The sequence below is a fragment of the Tupaia chinensis genome, unplaced genomic scaffold (assembly GCF_000334495.1).
Source record: "Tupaia chinensis unplaced genomic scaffold, TupChi_1.0 Scaffold000197_1, whole genome shotgun sequence".
Classification (NCBI taxonomy): domain Eukaryota; kingdom Metazoa; phylum Chordata; class Mammalia; order Scandentia; family Tupaiidae; genus Tupaia; species Tupaia belangeri.
In genome coordinates, this window is record NW_006159672.1 from 5,648,559 (window position 1) to 5,666,242 (window position 17,684).

Below are 17,684 nucleotides of genomic sequence, written 5' to 3' on the forward strand. Positions count from 1 at the left end.
AGCCCACCGCCCCTAAAGCGAAAATCCCCCAAAAAAAAAAAAAAGAATACAGCTGAATGTTTTTTTTTTTTTTAGTGTGTTCATAGAGTTGCGCAACTATTAGTACTTTAATATTAGAATGTTTTCATCATCCTAAAATTAAACCAGTAGCAGTCAGTCTTCATTCTTTCCTCCTACCCCCTGGCAACCACTAATTGACTTTCTTTTGAATGGATATTTGCTACATTTTCTTAAGCCTTTCTTCCTTTTTTTTTTTTAATTGTCAGAGGGCACATGCACTTGCCAGAAAGAGAGGATGGGAGAGGAAAAAGTAGCCCCTAGTTCGGCATGGGCGTGCCACAATTCCTTCTCCCCCATTTCTCCATCCTGTTGGGATTTGGGGCACACACACGTGCCCATTGTTTTTTTTTTTAAGCCACTGGGGCTGGGATTTGAACTGTGACCAGCCAGGTGGGATCTCTTAGCCACTAGGCTACTGGGCCAGTCCTGTTTATCTCTTTCATCAATAGTTGAGTTGTTTCCACTTTTTGGCTGTTACAAATAATACTATGTAAATATATATATATATATTTTTTGAGAGGTTTTTGCTATAGGGCACGTGCGCTCGCCAGACAGAGACAGAAAGACAGAAAGCAAGCAAGAAATCACCCCCCAGAGGGGATGGCCACGCCGCAATCCCTTCTCGAACTCTGTTCTCCTCTCGGGATCTTGGGCATGCACGCACACTTGCCGGCGGGAGTTTAAGCCACCGGGTCCGGGACCCAAACCACGGTCAACTACGTGGTAGTCCAGCGACATAGCCATTACGCTAACTGCTGGTCCCTATATTTTTGTACAGGTTTTTGTGTATAAATGTATTTTCAGTTGCCTTGGGTATATATGTAGGCATGGAGTAGGTTGGTCATTTGGTGATCTTATGTTTAACATTTTTGGGAGCTGCCAAACTGTTTTCCAAAGTAGTTACATGATTTTACAATCCCACCATGAATGTATGAGGGTTCTGATTTCTCCACATCCACACCAATACTTTTTTTATTTGCCTTTTTTATTTTAGCCAACCTAAATAACCAATAATTTAATTTTAATTTTAGCCAACCTAAAACTTAAAAATATTTATTAAATGGCATCTCTTGGGTTTGATTTGTATTTCCCTAGTGATTAATGATGTTGAACATTGATTTCTGTGCTTATTGAACATTATATCTCTTTGCAAAAATTTCTGTTCATATTACGTGCTTGTGTTTAAAAGTAGCTTTTCTTTTATTGTTGTTTGGGTTCTTTATTCTAGATACAAGTCATTTGTCAACTACTTAATTACAAATGCTTTCTTTCATTCTGTGAGTTGTCTTTTTCTCTCTCTTGGTGGTGTCATTGATTCACAAGAATTTTTTATTTTGATGATCTATCTTCTTTTTTTAAATATAATTTATTTAATTTTATTTATTCATTCATTTATTTTAATTTGACCAGAGAGAGACAGAGAGAGAGTGAGAAAGCAAGCCGCCAGGTCCGGGACTCGAATCATGCTTGGCCACGTGGGAGTGTCCAGCACCTTAACGACCATGCCACCTGCTGGTCCCGATGATCTTTTCTGTTGCTTATGCTTTCGGTGTCTTATTTAAGAAACTAATGCCTGCTCCAAAATTATGGAGATTTAATACTGTTTTTTCCAAGAATTTTACAACTTTACCCTTGCACTTAGGTCTTTGATCCATATATATATACATGTATATGGATATTTATATATGTAATTCAAATATAAGAAACTTAATTTTTAAGAAATTTTATTTATGTGGGCCGGCCAGGTGGCCTGGTAGTTAAGGCAACTGGATCCCATATGGCCAACTGCAGTTTGTGTCCCAGACTTGGTGGCTTGAAAAACAAGTTGGGTGTGTGTACATGTGTGCCTAAAATCCCTAGAGGAGAGTGGAAAAGAAGGGATCACAGGATTGTTATCTCCTTGGAGGTGCTTTCTCTCTTTTTCTCTCTCCAGCCAGCACATGTGTCATATAGCAAACAAGCAAAGTTTTATTTATTTCTCCATGAGTCAGAGAGACAGAACTTTAGGAACAGCCTGTGGCATGGTGGTTAAGGTAGCTGGATCCCATATGGCTGACTGTGTGGTTTGAGTGCCAGACCCAGTGGCTTGGGAAACATTCAAGTTGCATATGTGTACATGACCAAAAATCCCAAGAGGAAAATGGAAGAGAAGGGATTGTAGCATGGCCATCCCTCCTTGGTGATACTTTTCCACTTCCTCTTTCTTTCTTTTTGTTTCTTGCACATGTCCTATAGCAAATTTAAAAGAGAAAGAACCATAACTTACTATTCAAGCCATAATCCACCCCTAGCAGCACTGAGCCCTAAATCATGAACACTCACATGCATGGAATTCTTAGGGAGGCCTCTGGATATGAATCTGGAATCTTCCCATGTGGATTGGCCTTGCAGAGCATCGTATTTTACTCCTGTGCTACCATCTAACCCTTATTATTACATTAGCATATTAATTTTTATATGTGATGTAAGTAAGCATTCAGCTACTTTTCTTTTTCTTATTACTAGAAGGTGCATGTGCTCACTAGAAGGAGGAGAAGGAGAGAGAGCACTCCGCAGTGGGGTGTGGTCACACTGCTGTCCCCCTCTTTCATTTCTCCATTTCATCAGGAGTTAGTACACACATGAACATTAGCCTGGTATGTTTTTTAAGCTGCTGGATTTGAGATTTGAACTGCAGGTGACATGTGAGGATCCAGCTCTCTAAATACAGTCCTTTACTACTGTGTGATGGGCCAGCCCTCAGCTTCTTTCTTTTGCATGTGAATGTTTAGTTTTCTCAGCACTTGTTGAAATACTATTCCCATTGAATTGTCCTGGCATGAAATCAGTTTACCCAAATGTAAGCATATTCTTCTAGACTCTGACTTGAGCTCCATTAGCCTACAGTGGGACTTCAGAAAGTTCATAGGAAGGACAAACCTTGCAGCCTGGTTGGTAAGGGAGCTGGATTCCACATGGGCCAGCTGCAGTTTGACTGCCAGCCCTGATGGCTTAAAAAACATGCTGGGCATGTGTGTGTACATATACCAACAGAAGGGAAAAGTAGAGAATGGATTGTGGTGTGACCATACCCCATTGGAGGTTGCTTTCTCCCTCTCTGTGACAAGCATGCCTGCCTTTTGGCAGTTAAAAAAAAGTTGTTTATGGGAAAATGGAATTAAAGTATGTGTTTATTTGGTTGGAAATTTTTTTTTCTTTTAAGAGAGAGTTTTGCTATAAGATATCCACATGCCAGAAAGAGAGAAAGCTAGAAATCACGCCCCCTAGGGGATGACTGTGCCCCAGTCCCTTCTCTGTTCTCCTCTCAGGATTTTGGGTATGCATGCACATGCATCCAGCATAAGTTTTAAGCCACCAGGTCTGGTATTGAACTGTGGTCAGCCATGTGGGAGTCTAGCGACATAACCATTATGCCATCTTCTGGTTTGGTCTTTCTGTGTAGTGGGTCTTTAATTTCTTTCAGTGATATTTTACAATTTTCAGTATATAAATCTTGCAATTCTCTGGTTAAATTTATTCCTAAGTATTTTATTCTTTTTGGATATTGTAAATAGAACTGTTCTCTTAATTTCATTTTTGGACTAGTCATTGCTAGTATATAGAAATACATTTGACATTTACATATTGATCCTGCATCCATGTAGTACCTGCTTATTAGCTCTGATGAATTTAATGTGTCTGTGCACATGCCTGTATTCCTTAGAATTTTCTATATGCGATAGAATGATATCTGAAGAGAGAGTACTTATTCCTTTTCAATTTGGATTTCTCTTTGTCTTGTCTAATTACCCTGGCTGGAATCTCCAATGAAATATTTAGTAGAAGTCAGAATGTTTAGTAGAAGTCACCAAAGTGAACATCTTATCTTAGGTGAAAAACATTCAGACATTTAACCATTAAGCATGCTGTAAGCTTTGGTTTTGTAGTGCCGTTAAGAAGTTGAGGAATTCCTTAAAAGAAGTTTAAAAAGTTCCTTTTATTGATATTTAGTTTATTGATTGTTTTTAGTTATGAAAAGAATTAAATTTGTCAAGTGCTTTATGTGCATTTATTGAGATGACCTTTTTTTTTTTGAAGAGGCTTTTTTTTCTTGCTATAGGGCGCGTGCGCTCACCAGACAGAGAGAGACAGAGAGACAGAGAGCGAGAAGTCACCCCCCAGGCGGGATGGCGACGCCACAATCCCTTCTCCTCCATTCTCCTCTCGGGATCTTGGGCACACACGCACATGCACCTGGCTTGAGTTTTAAGCCACCAGGTCCGGGACACGAACCATGGTCAACTACATGGGAGTCCTGCGTCATAGCCATTATGCTAACTGCTGGTCCCATGACTATGTGGTTTTTATCTTTGACAAATACAGTTTATTATATTGATTTATTTTCTGTTTTGCTAGCCAGTGCTTGCACACCCCAGAGAGAGAGAGGAGGAGGAGAGGGGAAAGCACCCTCCCCTGTAAGCCACACTCTTCTCCATCTCTTCCTCCTCGTGAGATTTTGGGCACACAGGCATGCACACATGACCTGTGTGTTTTTCAGGTCACCAGGTCCAGGACTTTTTTTTTTCTTCTTCTTTTTTGGGGAGTAGTTTCTGCTATAGGGCGTGTGCACTCGCCAGACAAAAAGAAAAAGAGAGACAAAAAGCAAGAAATCACCCCCTGGGGGGATGACCACACCACAATCCCTTCTCCTCTATTCTCTTTTCAATATCTTGGGCACACACACACACATGCACCCCATGTGAGTTTAAGCCACTGGGTCCAGGACTTGAACTGCGGTCGACTACATGGGAGTCCATCAACATAGCTATTACGCTAACTGCTGGTTCCCCCAGGTCTGGGACTTGAACCATGGGATTCAAATCTATTGTCTTATGGGATCAGGCTGACCTAACCATCAGGCCTCATTGATTCTTTATATATGTTAAATCAATCTTGCATTTCTAAGATGCTATTATTATTTTTATTATTATTATATTGTTTGTTCCCACAAAACTTCTTTTGGTGATTAACTGACTAGAAAATAGGCTTTTCTGTTTTATCTCATTTTAGTCAATCTAGTAAGAGTTGGGAGAAACTCAGTTTTGGGTGCTTTTAGATCATAGTATATTTAATGTAGAGCCTAACTTTAGCTCTTACATAGATGGTTTTTAATTTTTTATTATCTATTGGAGACTTATACACTTTATGTCTAGTTTTCGAACAGAAAAGACTTCTGCCTTTGGATAATCTGTTTTCTTTTTTTGTTTGTTTGTTTGTTTTAGAGAGGTTTTTGCTGTAGGGTGCGTGCGCTCGCCAGACAGAGACCTAGAGACAGAAAGCGAGAAATCACCCCCCACGGGGTATGGCCATGCTGCAATCCCTTCTCCATTCTCCTCCCGGGATCTTGGGCACGCCACGCACACATGCCCGGCATGAGTTTAAGCCACCAGGTCCAGGACACAAACCATGGTCGACTACGTGGGAGTCCAGTGACTAGCCATTACACTAACTGCTGGTCCCCTGGGTAATCTGCTATAAAAACTCATGCATAGTTAGGATGCTGGATGGTGGAATAATGTTAGCACAATGCTCTGTGAAGCTGACCCATGTGTGAAGTTTCCTGGTTCACAACTAAAGACTTCACCAAACATACTTGGCATGCATGTACTCACGATCTAGGGCTTTCAGAAGCTGGAAGTGGATTGTGTGAAGACCTTGTTTGGGCAGTGGGGACAGGGCACATCTCTCTTTCCTTTAAAGAAAAAACACATAGTTAGAAATTATATTAGTCTTGGGACCAGCAATTAGCGTAATGGCTATGTTGCTGCAGTCGGCATAATGGCCAAGTCGCTAGATGCCCGTGTAGTTGACCGCGGTTCGAGTCCCGGACCCGGTGGCTTAAACTCACGTCAGGCACCTGTGCGTGTGTGCCCAAGATCCCAAGAGGAGAATGGAGGAGAAGGGATTGTGGCATGGCCATCCCGCCTGGGGGGTGATTTCTCGATTTCTAGCTCTCTGTCTCTCTCTGTTCTTTCTGGCAAGCACATGCGCCCTATAGCAAAAACCTCTCAAAAAAAATTATATTAGTCTCTCTGTCTGGTAGAAAATTTTCTACTTGTAATTTTATATGTAATATCCCTTAATGCTCTATCAGTGTACTTTTCAGAATATGTGGAACTTACTAACTTATCTAATAGTAAACTTTGTGTCTTTGGAAAGCAAGTATTGGGGTTGTCAGAAAAGTCATAACATATTTTTTCTATGCAAAAATGCATCATGACTTTTCTGACAACCCAATAGTATACCTCATTCTAGATATATAATTAATTTATATTATAGCATTTTTGTGTATGAGAAAGTTATGATTTTCAAAAATCATCTTTTAGTAGATTTTTAAAAATGTTCTGTCTTATTGGAGTCTCTACAATATGCATCTTACTGTTATGTGTGATCCAGAGTATGAAATAAATGCCTTCACCCTCAGTCTACCTCTATGAGTTCACTGAAGAGAGAGATGATTTGTTTGCTAATGATGGGAAATGAACTGGTTGCTTTAATATGAGTGGGTTGAAATAGGTGAATTTGCTCAGTGGTTGAAGCAAAACACTCATTAAAAGGAAGTTCAAAAAAGAACAAGAGGAAAGGAAGTAGGGGCTGTGACTGCAGAGAACTGTCCAGTTTGCTTCAGAGGGAACAGAGAAATGGGGCAGTGATGGGAGAGAATATGGAGGTCACACTTTTTTCTAAGTGTTACAAGATGGAAGATTACACAGTCCAGCCCCATAGCCTTGTGATTAAGGGGACTGAGTCCCACATGACTGCTGATGGTTTGGACTCTGGCCCCTGTGGTTTGAAAAACAAACCAGGCACATGTGCAGGTGTGCTCCAAATCTTGACAGTACAGCGAAATAGAGAAGGAATTGCAGTGTGACCACACTCCACTTGGGGATGCTTTCTCAGTCTTTTCGTGTGTGTGTGTGTCTGTCTGTCTGTGTTGTGTTCTCTCTAGCAAGCACAAAGTGCCCCATTTAAAAAAAGAGAGAGAGAGAGATAGGGAGAAAGAGAGGGGATTACAGCACTTCTGTTTGGAGATGGGAAAGATTTATTAGAGGGAAGAAAATGAGTAGTGCCTTAGATGGGGAAGAGCATAGTCCTTGCTTCAGTTGCTCTTCAGTGTAAAGCAGTGTCTCCTTCTATTGCTACAAGGGAAAATTTAAGGGGAAGGCATTATGACTGCAGGGAGTGTAATTGATGTGAGAGAATATGGGCCACTCTTTTCTGGATTCTTCTGCCTTTTAGTGAAATAAGCAGTATCATTAATGAAAAGTGAAGTAGGTAGCTGGGGCGCAAGAAATTTGAGGAGAGAGGAAAAGACATGAAAGGGTTATGAGATTGAGGAAGGAGCAAGTAAGTGGTCTGGGACTTCATTAAATGGAGTGAAGAGAAAACCTCTTTTGGCAAGTGGGGCATGGGAGAACAAACAGCTACCATTTGAGAGAGCTCTGGGGGAAGCTGCTATCAAGGACTACCAAGTTTCAGAGCAAAGAGATGAAAGGAGCATTCAGAGGATGTAATAGAGGGGTCTCAGAAGGATGGGAGCTCAAGTCTGATTGGAGGGAGCACAAAGCTAAATGGAATAAGAATCTGGGCAAACAGCTTCTTGTGACCGAAGTAAACAGGATGCAGGGAAAATGCAGTTTTTTGTTAAAGTATGATATACATACAAATAGGGCATAGATTCTAAGTGTGCAGTACAGGGATTTTCACAAAATGAGCATATCCATGTAATCAACTCAGTTTAAGAAGGAGCATAACTACTCTTCCACATAAAACATTTAGGAATAGATTCCCTTGTTTTGAAGCTGATACATAAATGGAATCAAACCATAAGCATATTACTGTATAGTACTGTATCTGTATTTTTAGTATTTGTCTTCCTGTGACTAGCCCATGTTGCTACGTGGATTAGTGGCAGCAGTGTCAACCTGTTCGCTTTTATTCCTGTGTGCTATTCCATGCAGGAACATACCATGATTTATGCGTGTTTTCAACTGTTGCTGGATATTTGATATTTTTATGAGCATGTTGTTACCATTTCTGTAAATGTTTTAGTGACACACACATGAAGTTCTGATGGCTGTGTATCTCGAGTGGGATTTCTGAGTCATAGGATTTTATGTTTAGCTTTAGTGGATATGGCTAAATAGTTTCAATTGCTGTACCAATTTTCATTCTCAAGAGCAGTATATGAGAGTTCCTGTGACTATTCGGAATGGCCAGTCTTTTTAATTTCAGTCATTTTTGAGAGTACATAGTGATTATCTTTTGCCTTGTCCTACAGCTAAAGAGGTTGAACACCATTCCATAAAAATATTTCATCAAAATCCCTTTTGATGACAAGGGGAAAGTAGGGGACTGGTTTTTGTAACCACTTCTTGGGACTGGTATTTTAATTCAGTTCCCAGTTGTGAGGTGGAGGTGTAGAATACTAGGAAAGGGGGTAGTGGTCTCATGAAGAGCATGCAGAACATGGACCTCCACTAAATCCTGCCGATGGTTCTTAGGTCAGTGGATCTGCATTTTATATCAGGAACCTACCAAGAAATATGTTTAAATAACTCATTCTTGAACTAGCTAGAGAGGGGAAAGAAAAAATGAAACTGCTAGAAATTATCTTATACTTCGCTTTTGTCATGAATTCATTTTGTTTTTATAATGATTCAGTAATTTCAAGTGATAAGTTTTAAGTGCTGTATCTTTTTCAGTAAATAGATTAACTGTCCGGTATTGATAGGATTATAAGTAAGGCGATAATGTTATCTTTATGCCTTTAAATAGGTTCCTCCAACTACTTTATGGAGATTGGACTCAGAAGGGCAGAAGAGGAAGTGAGAAGAACAGGTAGAAGACTGTCACAATAATCTAGGCAGAGATGATGGTAGTGGCAGTAAAGTTGAGAGAAGGGGAGGAAATGTGTATTTGAGGAAATATATTTGATTTTGATTTGAAAAAATAGTTTGGAAAAGTACAAGAGTAGTAAAACATAGCTGGTCTCTGTGTGCAGTAGTAGCATGCTGGGCTGTGGTGCTAGAAGTCGCATCCCCAGCCCAGTCCACCTGAAACATGCAGGGCATGGCACACTCAGGATTCTGATGAGCTGGAGAAGGAGATTGTGGCATGACTAGACCCTGTACCCCTCACCCCCCCATCTTTCCAACTCTTGTACTGACTCCCTCCTCTCTTGTGCATTCTGTCAGTGGGGAAAAAAAAGAATGAAACACCTGAATACTCACTCCTAGAATTTGCCTCTAGAGCTGTGTCTCCCTTTGTTTCTGTGGCTTCCATATCTGTGTAAATGAAGGTCCTAGGCTCTAGTGACACCGTTTTGGATCTCTAAGACTAATGTCCTGGGTCTGGCAGGTGGTGTGGTGGGTAAGGGCGCTGGATGCCCACATGGCCAACTGTGACTCAAGTCCTGGACCTGGTGGCTTGCTTTCTCACTTTCTCTCTGGTCAACTCCAAATAGATAGATAAATACAAAGAAAGAAAGAAAGAAAGGAAGAAAGGAAGAAAGAAAACTCTAAATAGATAGATAGATAGATAGATAGATAGATAGATGATAGATAGATAGATAGATAGATAGATAGAGATAGATAGATAGATAGATAGATAGATAGATAACTCCAGATAGATAGATAGATAGTAAGTAAAATAGAAATAATTCTTAAAAAAAAAAAAGACTAATGACCCTAGATGGTATGTAGGTAAGTAAGTAAGTAAAATAGAAATAATTCTTTAAAAAAAAGACTAATGACCCTAGATGGCCTGTCATCATCAGCTGTACCACATTTGAGATTTGTTTTAAGTACCCCTCAGATTTTTATCTCTTGTGCTGCCAAGTCAGTTTATTACTCCCCCACTTTAACTTCTTTCAGTATTGCTTTTCACTTCCAGTCACCCCTCCCTATGTTCTTTCTGCTGCCTGGCTTAGATCCCAGAGTCTAATATAGTAATCACTCCGCTGCTCACACACTGAACCTCCTTGCTTCTCTCAGCCTATGTCTCACTTCTGGTCAAACTTCCAGCCAGGTTTAACCAACATCTGTCTCCTTACTGTCTATATCAATGCCATTGAACAAGCTAGAAACATGTTATCACAGTAATTATACTAAATGGTCTTGCTTTACACTTAATATTTTATTGACTGAAATGTAAATCTCATGAAGGCAGGAACTGTGTCTTGTTCATTACGTGCCCTGTGCAATGCCTGGCTTAGAGTAGTCACTCAATGTATTTGTAGAATTAAAACAGATAAGCCTCTGGCGTTGAATCTCAAATGGACATTGATACTGGAAGGCAATCCTGCATTTTATAGTTGCTCTTTATTTTTAGATTATTACTCTTTATTTTTAGACTGCTTTCTTTACAGGCTTCCCCAAACCACCTGTATTCCCCTCCATTTCATTCTTCACAGATAGTCTCTCTTGCCTTACGGGAAAAACACAGCTTGATGAGCCATCATCTTCCATGCCCAGAGTAATACCCTTTCTCTGCTGTGCATAACTGGCATCCTCCTGGGTGAAGGCATCTCTCTCCTTTCTTAAACACCTCCCCTACTTGTGGTCTGCATCACCATCTCTTCCTATTAACTCTGCATTATTTGTTTCTCCCCTGTGGGCACATGGACTGACTTATCAATAATATAACTTCATCTTTCAGAAATCCCATTGACCATGTTTCCCTTTGCTTTCTTTCCCTTCTCCCATCCACATTTCTTTTTTGCTTCCTGGTATTTCAGTATAATGTGCTTATACTGCTGTTGATTTTTGAACAGTAAGTATTGACTTCCTGTATGTTAACTGATGATTTAACATTTTTACTAAGGCCACCTTCAGCCCACATGTATCTATCCCCCCAAAAAAGGAGTTAAGAGAATTATATTATGATTTTTTTGTTGCAGTATTATGGTGACTATTTAAATATGGTTCATTACTGAGTTAAAGTATTCCTTTTCTTTTTCATACAAGTTACCTCTTTCTTGGAGTTAATGATTGCCTAATATTTTATTTTTTTAAGGTTTTAGCCGTAGGGTGCATGCATTCACCAAAGAGAGTGAGAGGGAAAGTGAGAAATCAGCTCTCAGGGGCCATAGTCATGCTGCAAATTCTTTCACCTCTATTCTTCTCCTAGGATTTTGGGCATGCACATATATGTGCCCAGCGTGATTTTCAAGCTGTAGGATCTGGCACTCAAACCATTGTCAGCCATGTAGGAGTCTAGTGCCTTAGTAGGCCCTGTGTAGTTTTTAGTTGCCAAATGATGCTTGCACTGCAAAGAGAGAAAGCACCTCATCCACCTCAGTGGGGCATGGTCAAGCTACAATCCCTTCTCTTCTGTTTCTCCATTCTGTTGGGATTTGGGGCCCACATGGATATGTGCCTGGTATTTTTCAAGCCATTAGGGCCAGGAATTGACCTGTGGTTGGCCATGTGGAATCCAGTTCCCTTAGCCAGTAGGCTATGGAGCCACCCCGAATTGCCCTACTAAATTACTTATTTTTAGAGGGTACATGTACTTACTGGAGAGAGACAGGGTGGGTAGGGAGAGAGGGGGGCAAAAAGCTTGGCAGGCCCTTCTCCATTTCTCCTTTTAGGATTTTGGGTATGCATGCACAAGCACCCAGGATGTTTTTCAAGCTACAAGGTCCAGGACTCAAACCATGCAGCTGGCCTGGTGGGATCCAGCTGCCTTAACCACCAAACCACTGACTGGCCCAGTTGTCTAATTAAAAATGTTTTTTCGGGATCAGCAGTTAGCATAATGGCTGTGTGGCTGGACTCCCATGTAATCGACTGCGGTTTGAGTCCCAGACCCGGTGGCTTAAACTCACGCCGGGCGCGTGTGCATGCATACCCAAGATCCCGAGAGGAGAACGGAGGAGAAGGGATTGCAGCTTGGCTATCCCCCCGGGGGGTGATTTCTCTCTTTCTGTCTCTCTGTCTGTCTCTGTCTTTCTGGCAGGTGTGTGCGCACTATGGCAAAAACCTCTCAAAAAAAAGAAAAAAATGTTTTTATCCATGATATAACACGTATGTGTGCATGCATCAGTGAAGAAAAGAGAGCAGGAGGGAGAGATGAGCAACGTTTGCAGGGCCTGGGCACACTACAGTTCCTTTTCTCCATTCCCCCAGTTCACCAGATTCTGGGTACTTCGTGCACATGCTTGGTATGTTTCAGGCTGACTGGCTAGGGTCAGTGACTGAACTACAGTCATCATGTGGGATCCAGCTTCTCCTGAGCAGTGCATTACCACTGTGCCATAGAGCCCACCCGCCTAATACTTATTTCTTTGTCTTTAGTGATTTTTCTTTTTTAAGAGTAAACAGTTCAATACATTAGTCAGAAAATCCTTCAGCTCTTTACTTCCCCAGAGATGACTTCATGTAACTCAGTCTTCTTCCACCCTACAATGTTGCTCTCAAGGTTTCAGACTTAGACCCTATGATTTTTCTTCACTATTTTTTTGGAAGTCAGATCCGTGTTGTTCCTTTCTCTCTCTTTTTTTTTTTTTTTTTTTTTTTTAACTCTCATTTTGCCAGTTATACCTCCAGCAGATTCCTGAAAAGGAGGTTTCTGATAGATTGTTTTGGCTTTTTGAAAATATTTGTACTCCTCCCTAAAACTTGATTGAAGATTTGCCTAGGAATAGAATTTTAGGTTAAGAATGATTTTCTTTTCCTCAGAATGTTGAAGATGATTGATATTTCATCCACTGTTTAACTGAAACCTGTGTGATGGCATCTGATTCCCTTGCTTATGTATGTGACCTTTTCTTTTTCTCTGTAAGTTTTGTTTTGTTTCCTATAGAACACATGTACTTGCCAGAGAGGGAGAGAAGGAAAGAGAAAAAGTGAGGAAGAATCATCCCCGAGGGTGGATGACCATGCTGCTTGGGATTTAGGGCTTGTATACACACAGGCCTGCTATCATTTTCAAGCCACTGTGTCCAGGACTCAAACCACACTGTCAGCCTTGTGGGATCCAGTGCTTTAAAGCTCTATGCCACCTGCTGATGCATCTCTAGAAGTTTTAAGAATCTTTCACCCTTGTTATTTAGATTTTTTTGGCCTGGTCTGTTTGTTTATTGTCCTAGGAACTTATGTGCCTGGGCTCAGGAAGACACTTGCGTTCAGTACCTTTTATTTTTTCTGTTGTCTTCCTGGAATTTATAAGAACTGAGTGATGAACTACCAAAGCTGATCTTTGGATCGTCTTTCCTTTTCTATTGTCTCTTCTTTTTTCTCTACCCTTTGGAAGAAGTCTTACTTTTTTTCTTATTTTTGTTACTGGCTTCTTTTTCCTTTCTTGTAGCATACCACTTGTCTTCTAGGAACTCTCTTGGCTGTCGTGGCTAAGAGGCAGGCTCAGGAGGCTATCTGAACCTACTTCCTGCCCCATGGACAAACTAGGTATAGTGCTAGCGTCTGTCCCTTCTTCACGGTCAACAGTGACATTAACCTTGGTTCATAGGACTGTTAAGAGGCTTAACTAGATTAATATAAGAATTGTACTTGGTTAAAATACCACTTGATTCAGGGGCCAACAGGTTGGTGAGGTAGTTAAGGCAGTGGATTCCACATGGCCAACCCCGTGTTTTGAGTCTTGGACCCGGTGGCTTGAAAAAAACACCAGGTGCATGTGCATACATGCCCAAAATCCCAAGAGAAGAATGGAGGAGATGGGATTGCTGAATAGCCATTTCCCCCTGTGATGTACTTTCTCATTTTTCTTCTCTGTGTCTCTCTGGTGAGCACATATGCCCTGTGGCAAAAATCTTTAAAATAAATAAATGAAAAAGAGTACCACTTGGTTCCTAGTAAGCCCTCAGCCAAGGATTGATAATATTACTGTGATTAAGTATTAGCTTACTGAGGATATTATCATTTTTTGGCCATTTTTAATGTACTCTCTTTCCTCCAAGTTCCTTCTTTGTTTTGGTGACTTCCATCACATGTTTACAGATCTTGAGCTCTTTGTTTATATTTGAGAGTGAACCAGCTATTTCTTTTTCATTTATAGAGGCCTGGTGACTGTTCTGTGGTTGAGTGAGCTTTCCAGCTACAGGGCTTCATGTAGTTGGTCATATCTTTGAGGACTCTAATTATTTGAATGTTGAGAAGACTCCTAGGTTTTGGCATTCCACAGAGGAATCCTGGGGATAATGAGAATGTGACACTCCTGGCAGTCAGATTTAAGGAATAAGAAATGGAAGTAGCTGTATGCTGTCCCTAACGAGAAGTGGGAGCAACTTGGGGACATATCATTTCTATAAAAAGACTTTCTACCTCTCCATGCCAGCACCTGGTATGGAACCTAGCTGAGGTGTTGGGGGCACAGTGAGACCTTGACACAGTGTGCACTTAGATTGCAGTAGTTGGTCCCTGTTCATCTAGCTAGCCTCTGCCATCTTCCGTGTTTATTGAAGTTGCCTCTCGCCGGTGTCTCTTCAGTTTCCTTCTGCTACCTTAGTTGGTGTGGGAGGGAAAGCAGATGAACACATCCACCATATTCAACTAGAAGTCTGAGGAGGACTCTTACGACTACTAAGGACATATCACAGTTTTGATGGTGATCTGAACATTTAGCATGAACCTTCTGCTTCAGCCAGATGACCATCTTACAGCAGGATGCTTCTGTATATCATTTAAGCCATTGCAGTGTAGCCGCTCTGGCTAAGGAGTCACCCATTGCCACTGAGGGACAGCAAGGAAGTACCGGACTGTATTGTGGGTCAAGACTCCCCACATCTCAGGCAATGGAGGTGGCATTAAGTCATCTACATGTACATGGTAGTTTGAGATACCCAACTTAGTGCCGTATATTTGCTTTTAGTATCAGTCTAACTTTATAAAACAATTTCTACCATATTAAATTGATGTTAATTTAAATTTTATTGGTTTTGTAATTTTGTTAGTATTTAGTGTATATATTTATTTTGGTTTTAGCGCTTGTCTAGCTCTGAAGAGAGTATTTCTAATTTTAGATTCATATATATTTACATAGCTTAAAGAAAATTATTTCCCAGCATGGACAGTCATGGGAATTTCTCTTTTAAAAGATTTAGTCCATTTTAATTAAGTTTGAAAATAACCAACAGAGCTAGAATACCATTAATTGTATAATTCTGTATACCTTCTGGGTATAAATGACATGAATTTAGTCCTTTGTAATCCAACACAAGTATTTTCATTTTATTTAAGTAAATTGTTATTTTGAGTAATTTAAGGGTGACACATCATCATCATCACCATTATTACTATTACCAGGGCACCAGAGAGAAATGGGGGTATTGAAGAGAAAGCACCCTCAATAGGGTGTAGCCACACCACAGTCCCTTCTTCTCCATCTCTTCATCCTGTTGGGATTTGGGACATGTTTTTGAAGTCATTGGAGCCAGGGTTCAAACCTCAGTTGGCCATATGGGATGTGGCTCCCTTAACCACTGTGCTACAGGGCCAGCCAAGAGTGGCACTTTTTGTTTGTTTGTTTGTTTGTTTTCCTTTTTGTTATAGGGTGCTCATTCACCAGAGAGAGGAAAAGTGAGAAATTATGCTGTAGGGAGATGACCACATCTTAGTCCCTTCTCCTCCATTCTTCTCTTAGGATTTTGGGCACACAGCACATATATTGGTGTGTTTATCTTCTTTTTAAGAGATATTTTTACTATAAAGTGTGTGTGCTCACTGGAGAGACTGAGAGACAGAAGGTGAGAAATCACCCCCAAGGGGAATGGCCTGCAATCTCTTGTCCTACAGTCTCCTCTTTGGATTTTGGGCATGCACACACACGTGCCCTGTGTGAGTTTTAAGCCACTGGGTCCAGGACTCTTAACTGTGGTCAACTACTTGAGAGTCCAGAAATGTAACCATTACACCATCTTCTGGCCCCAACCTCATTTGATTTTCAAGCTGTTGGGTCCAGGACTTGAGCTGTGCAGTAAGCCACATGGGATCCAGCATCTTAATGACCATACTATCTCCTGGCCCAAGTGACACTTGTAATAAGAAACAGCCTAATCTTTTTCCAAGTCAGATTTTTTGAAAAGGAAGTTCTCACCAGTGGCATTCAAATGTGATGTCAGTGAACAATGGCAAATTCAGTAATAGCTAGTTCTGTGGATGTTGGCTGGAAATTATTTACTAACAGTTACTTGATTAAAATGCTTGTGCAGTAGATTGACTTCATGGCCTAGTGGTTATGGGAGCTGGATCTCACATGGCCAGCATACAGTTCATGTCCCAATCCTGGCCGTTTGGAAAACACCAAACATGTGTGCATGCATGTCCCAAATCCTGATGGGATGGAGTGATAGGAGAAGGGATTGTGGTGTGACTACACTCTACTGGAAGGGTGAGGGGTGCATTCTCCCTCTCCCTGTCACTCTGTCTCTTTCTCTTCCTTTGAGAAAACACTTGCACCTTCTGGGAAAAAAAAAAATTGCGCAGACCTTTAAAAATTGTTCTTAAAGGGGCTGACAGGTGGCGTGGTGATTAAAGGTGTTGGATTCACACAAGGCTGACTGCAGTTTGAGTCCCAGACCTGGCAACTTACTTTCTCCCTTTCCCTCTCTGTTTCTCTCTGGTCGAATTAAAAAATAACAAGTGGAATTAAATAAAGAACCATTTTAAAATAAAGAATTGCATTCTAGTATTGGCACTTCTTTGGGAGTTTTTCAAATATTAGGACATCGAGGAAGTCATGACATGTTTTCTGTGCAAAAATGTGTCTGACTTTCCTGACAACCCAGTCGTTTCAGTCATTGGTGAGGTAGTTAAGGCAGTGGATTCCACATGGCCAACCCCGTGTTTTGAGTCTTGGACCCGGTGGCTTGAAAAAAACACTCGGTGCATGTGCATACATGCCCAAAATCCCAAGAGAAGAATGGAGGAGATGGGATTGCTGAATAGCCACTTCCCCCTGTGATATACTTTCTCATTTTTCTTCTCTGTGTCTCTCTGGTGAGCACATATGCCCTATGGCAAAAATCTTTAAAGTAAATAAATAAAAAAGAGTACCACTTGGTTCCTAGTAAGCCCTCAGCCAAGGATTGATAATATTAGTATGACTAAGTATTAGCTTACTGAGGACATTATCATTTTTTGGCAATTTTTAATGTACTCTCTTTCCTCCAAGTTGGATCCATTTTTTTATTAGTAGATTGGTTGTTTACAGTAGTCATTTAGTAGTTTTGTCTTGAAAAGTTTCCAAATTTTTGGCCAAGTAGTGGTATAGTAGTCATGTTACTGGACCCACATGGGAAAGATACAGAATTTAAGTCCCAGAACCTCAGACTGGATAAATGCCTTTTATATGAGCCTGCTGAGAATGGGGGTGAATTGCAGGATAGGAAGCCATTTGGGAATGCCTGCCTGTCTTTCTTGCATGGAAAAATAGATGATTAAATCTATTAATTTAAAAAAACACACAAACTGATTTTTTTGTGCTTTAATGATAACATGGGTCTTAAGTATGCAGAATAATCAACTGCATGCCCTTTGAGTTGATGCATGTCAGCTGGGGCGAGTTTGTAGGGCTCAGCAGTTCTTAAACTTCTGGCACTGCTAAGGTGTCAGTTTTGTCATAAG

General features: G+C 40.7%; 1 protein-coding gene across 3 annotated transcripts in view; it reads left to right on the top strand.

The window, feature by feature from the left end:
• PPP2R2D (protein phosphatase 2 regulatory subunit Bdelta) overlaps nucleotides 1–17,684 on the top strand; it is a gene marked incomplete at its 5' end in the record, with an annotated part of 59,090 nt that overhangs the window by 17,023 nt on the left and 24,383 nt on the right. The window contains 1 exon segment of one of the 3 annotated variants that reach the window (XM_006146927.3): nucleotides 8,878–8,940. Within the exon segment in view, the coding sequence (XP_006146989.2) occupies nucleotides 8,878–8,940 (63 nt within the window). 3 annotated transcript variants of the gene reach the window in all.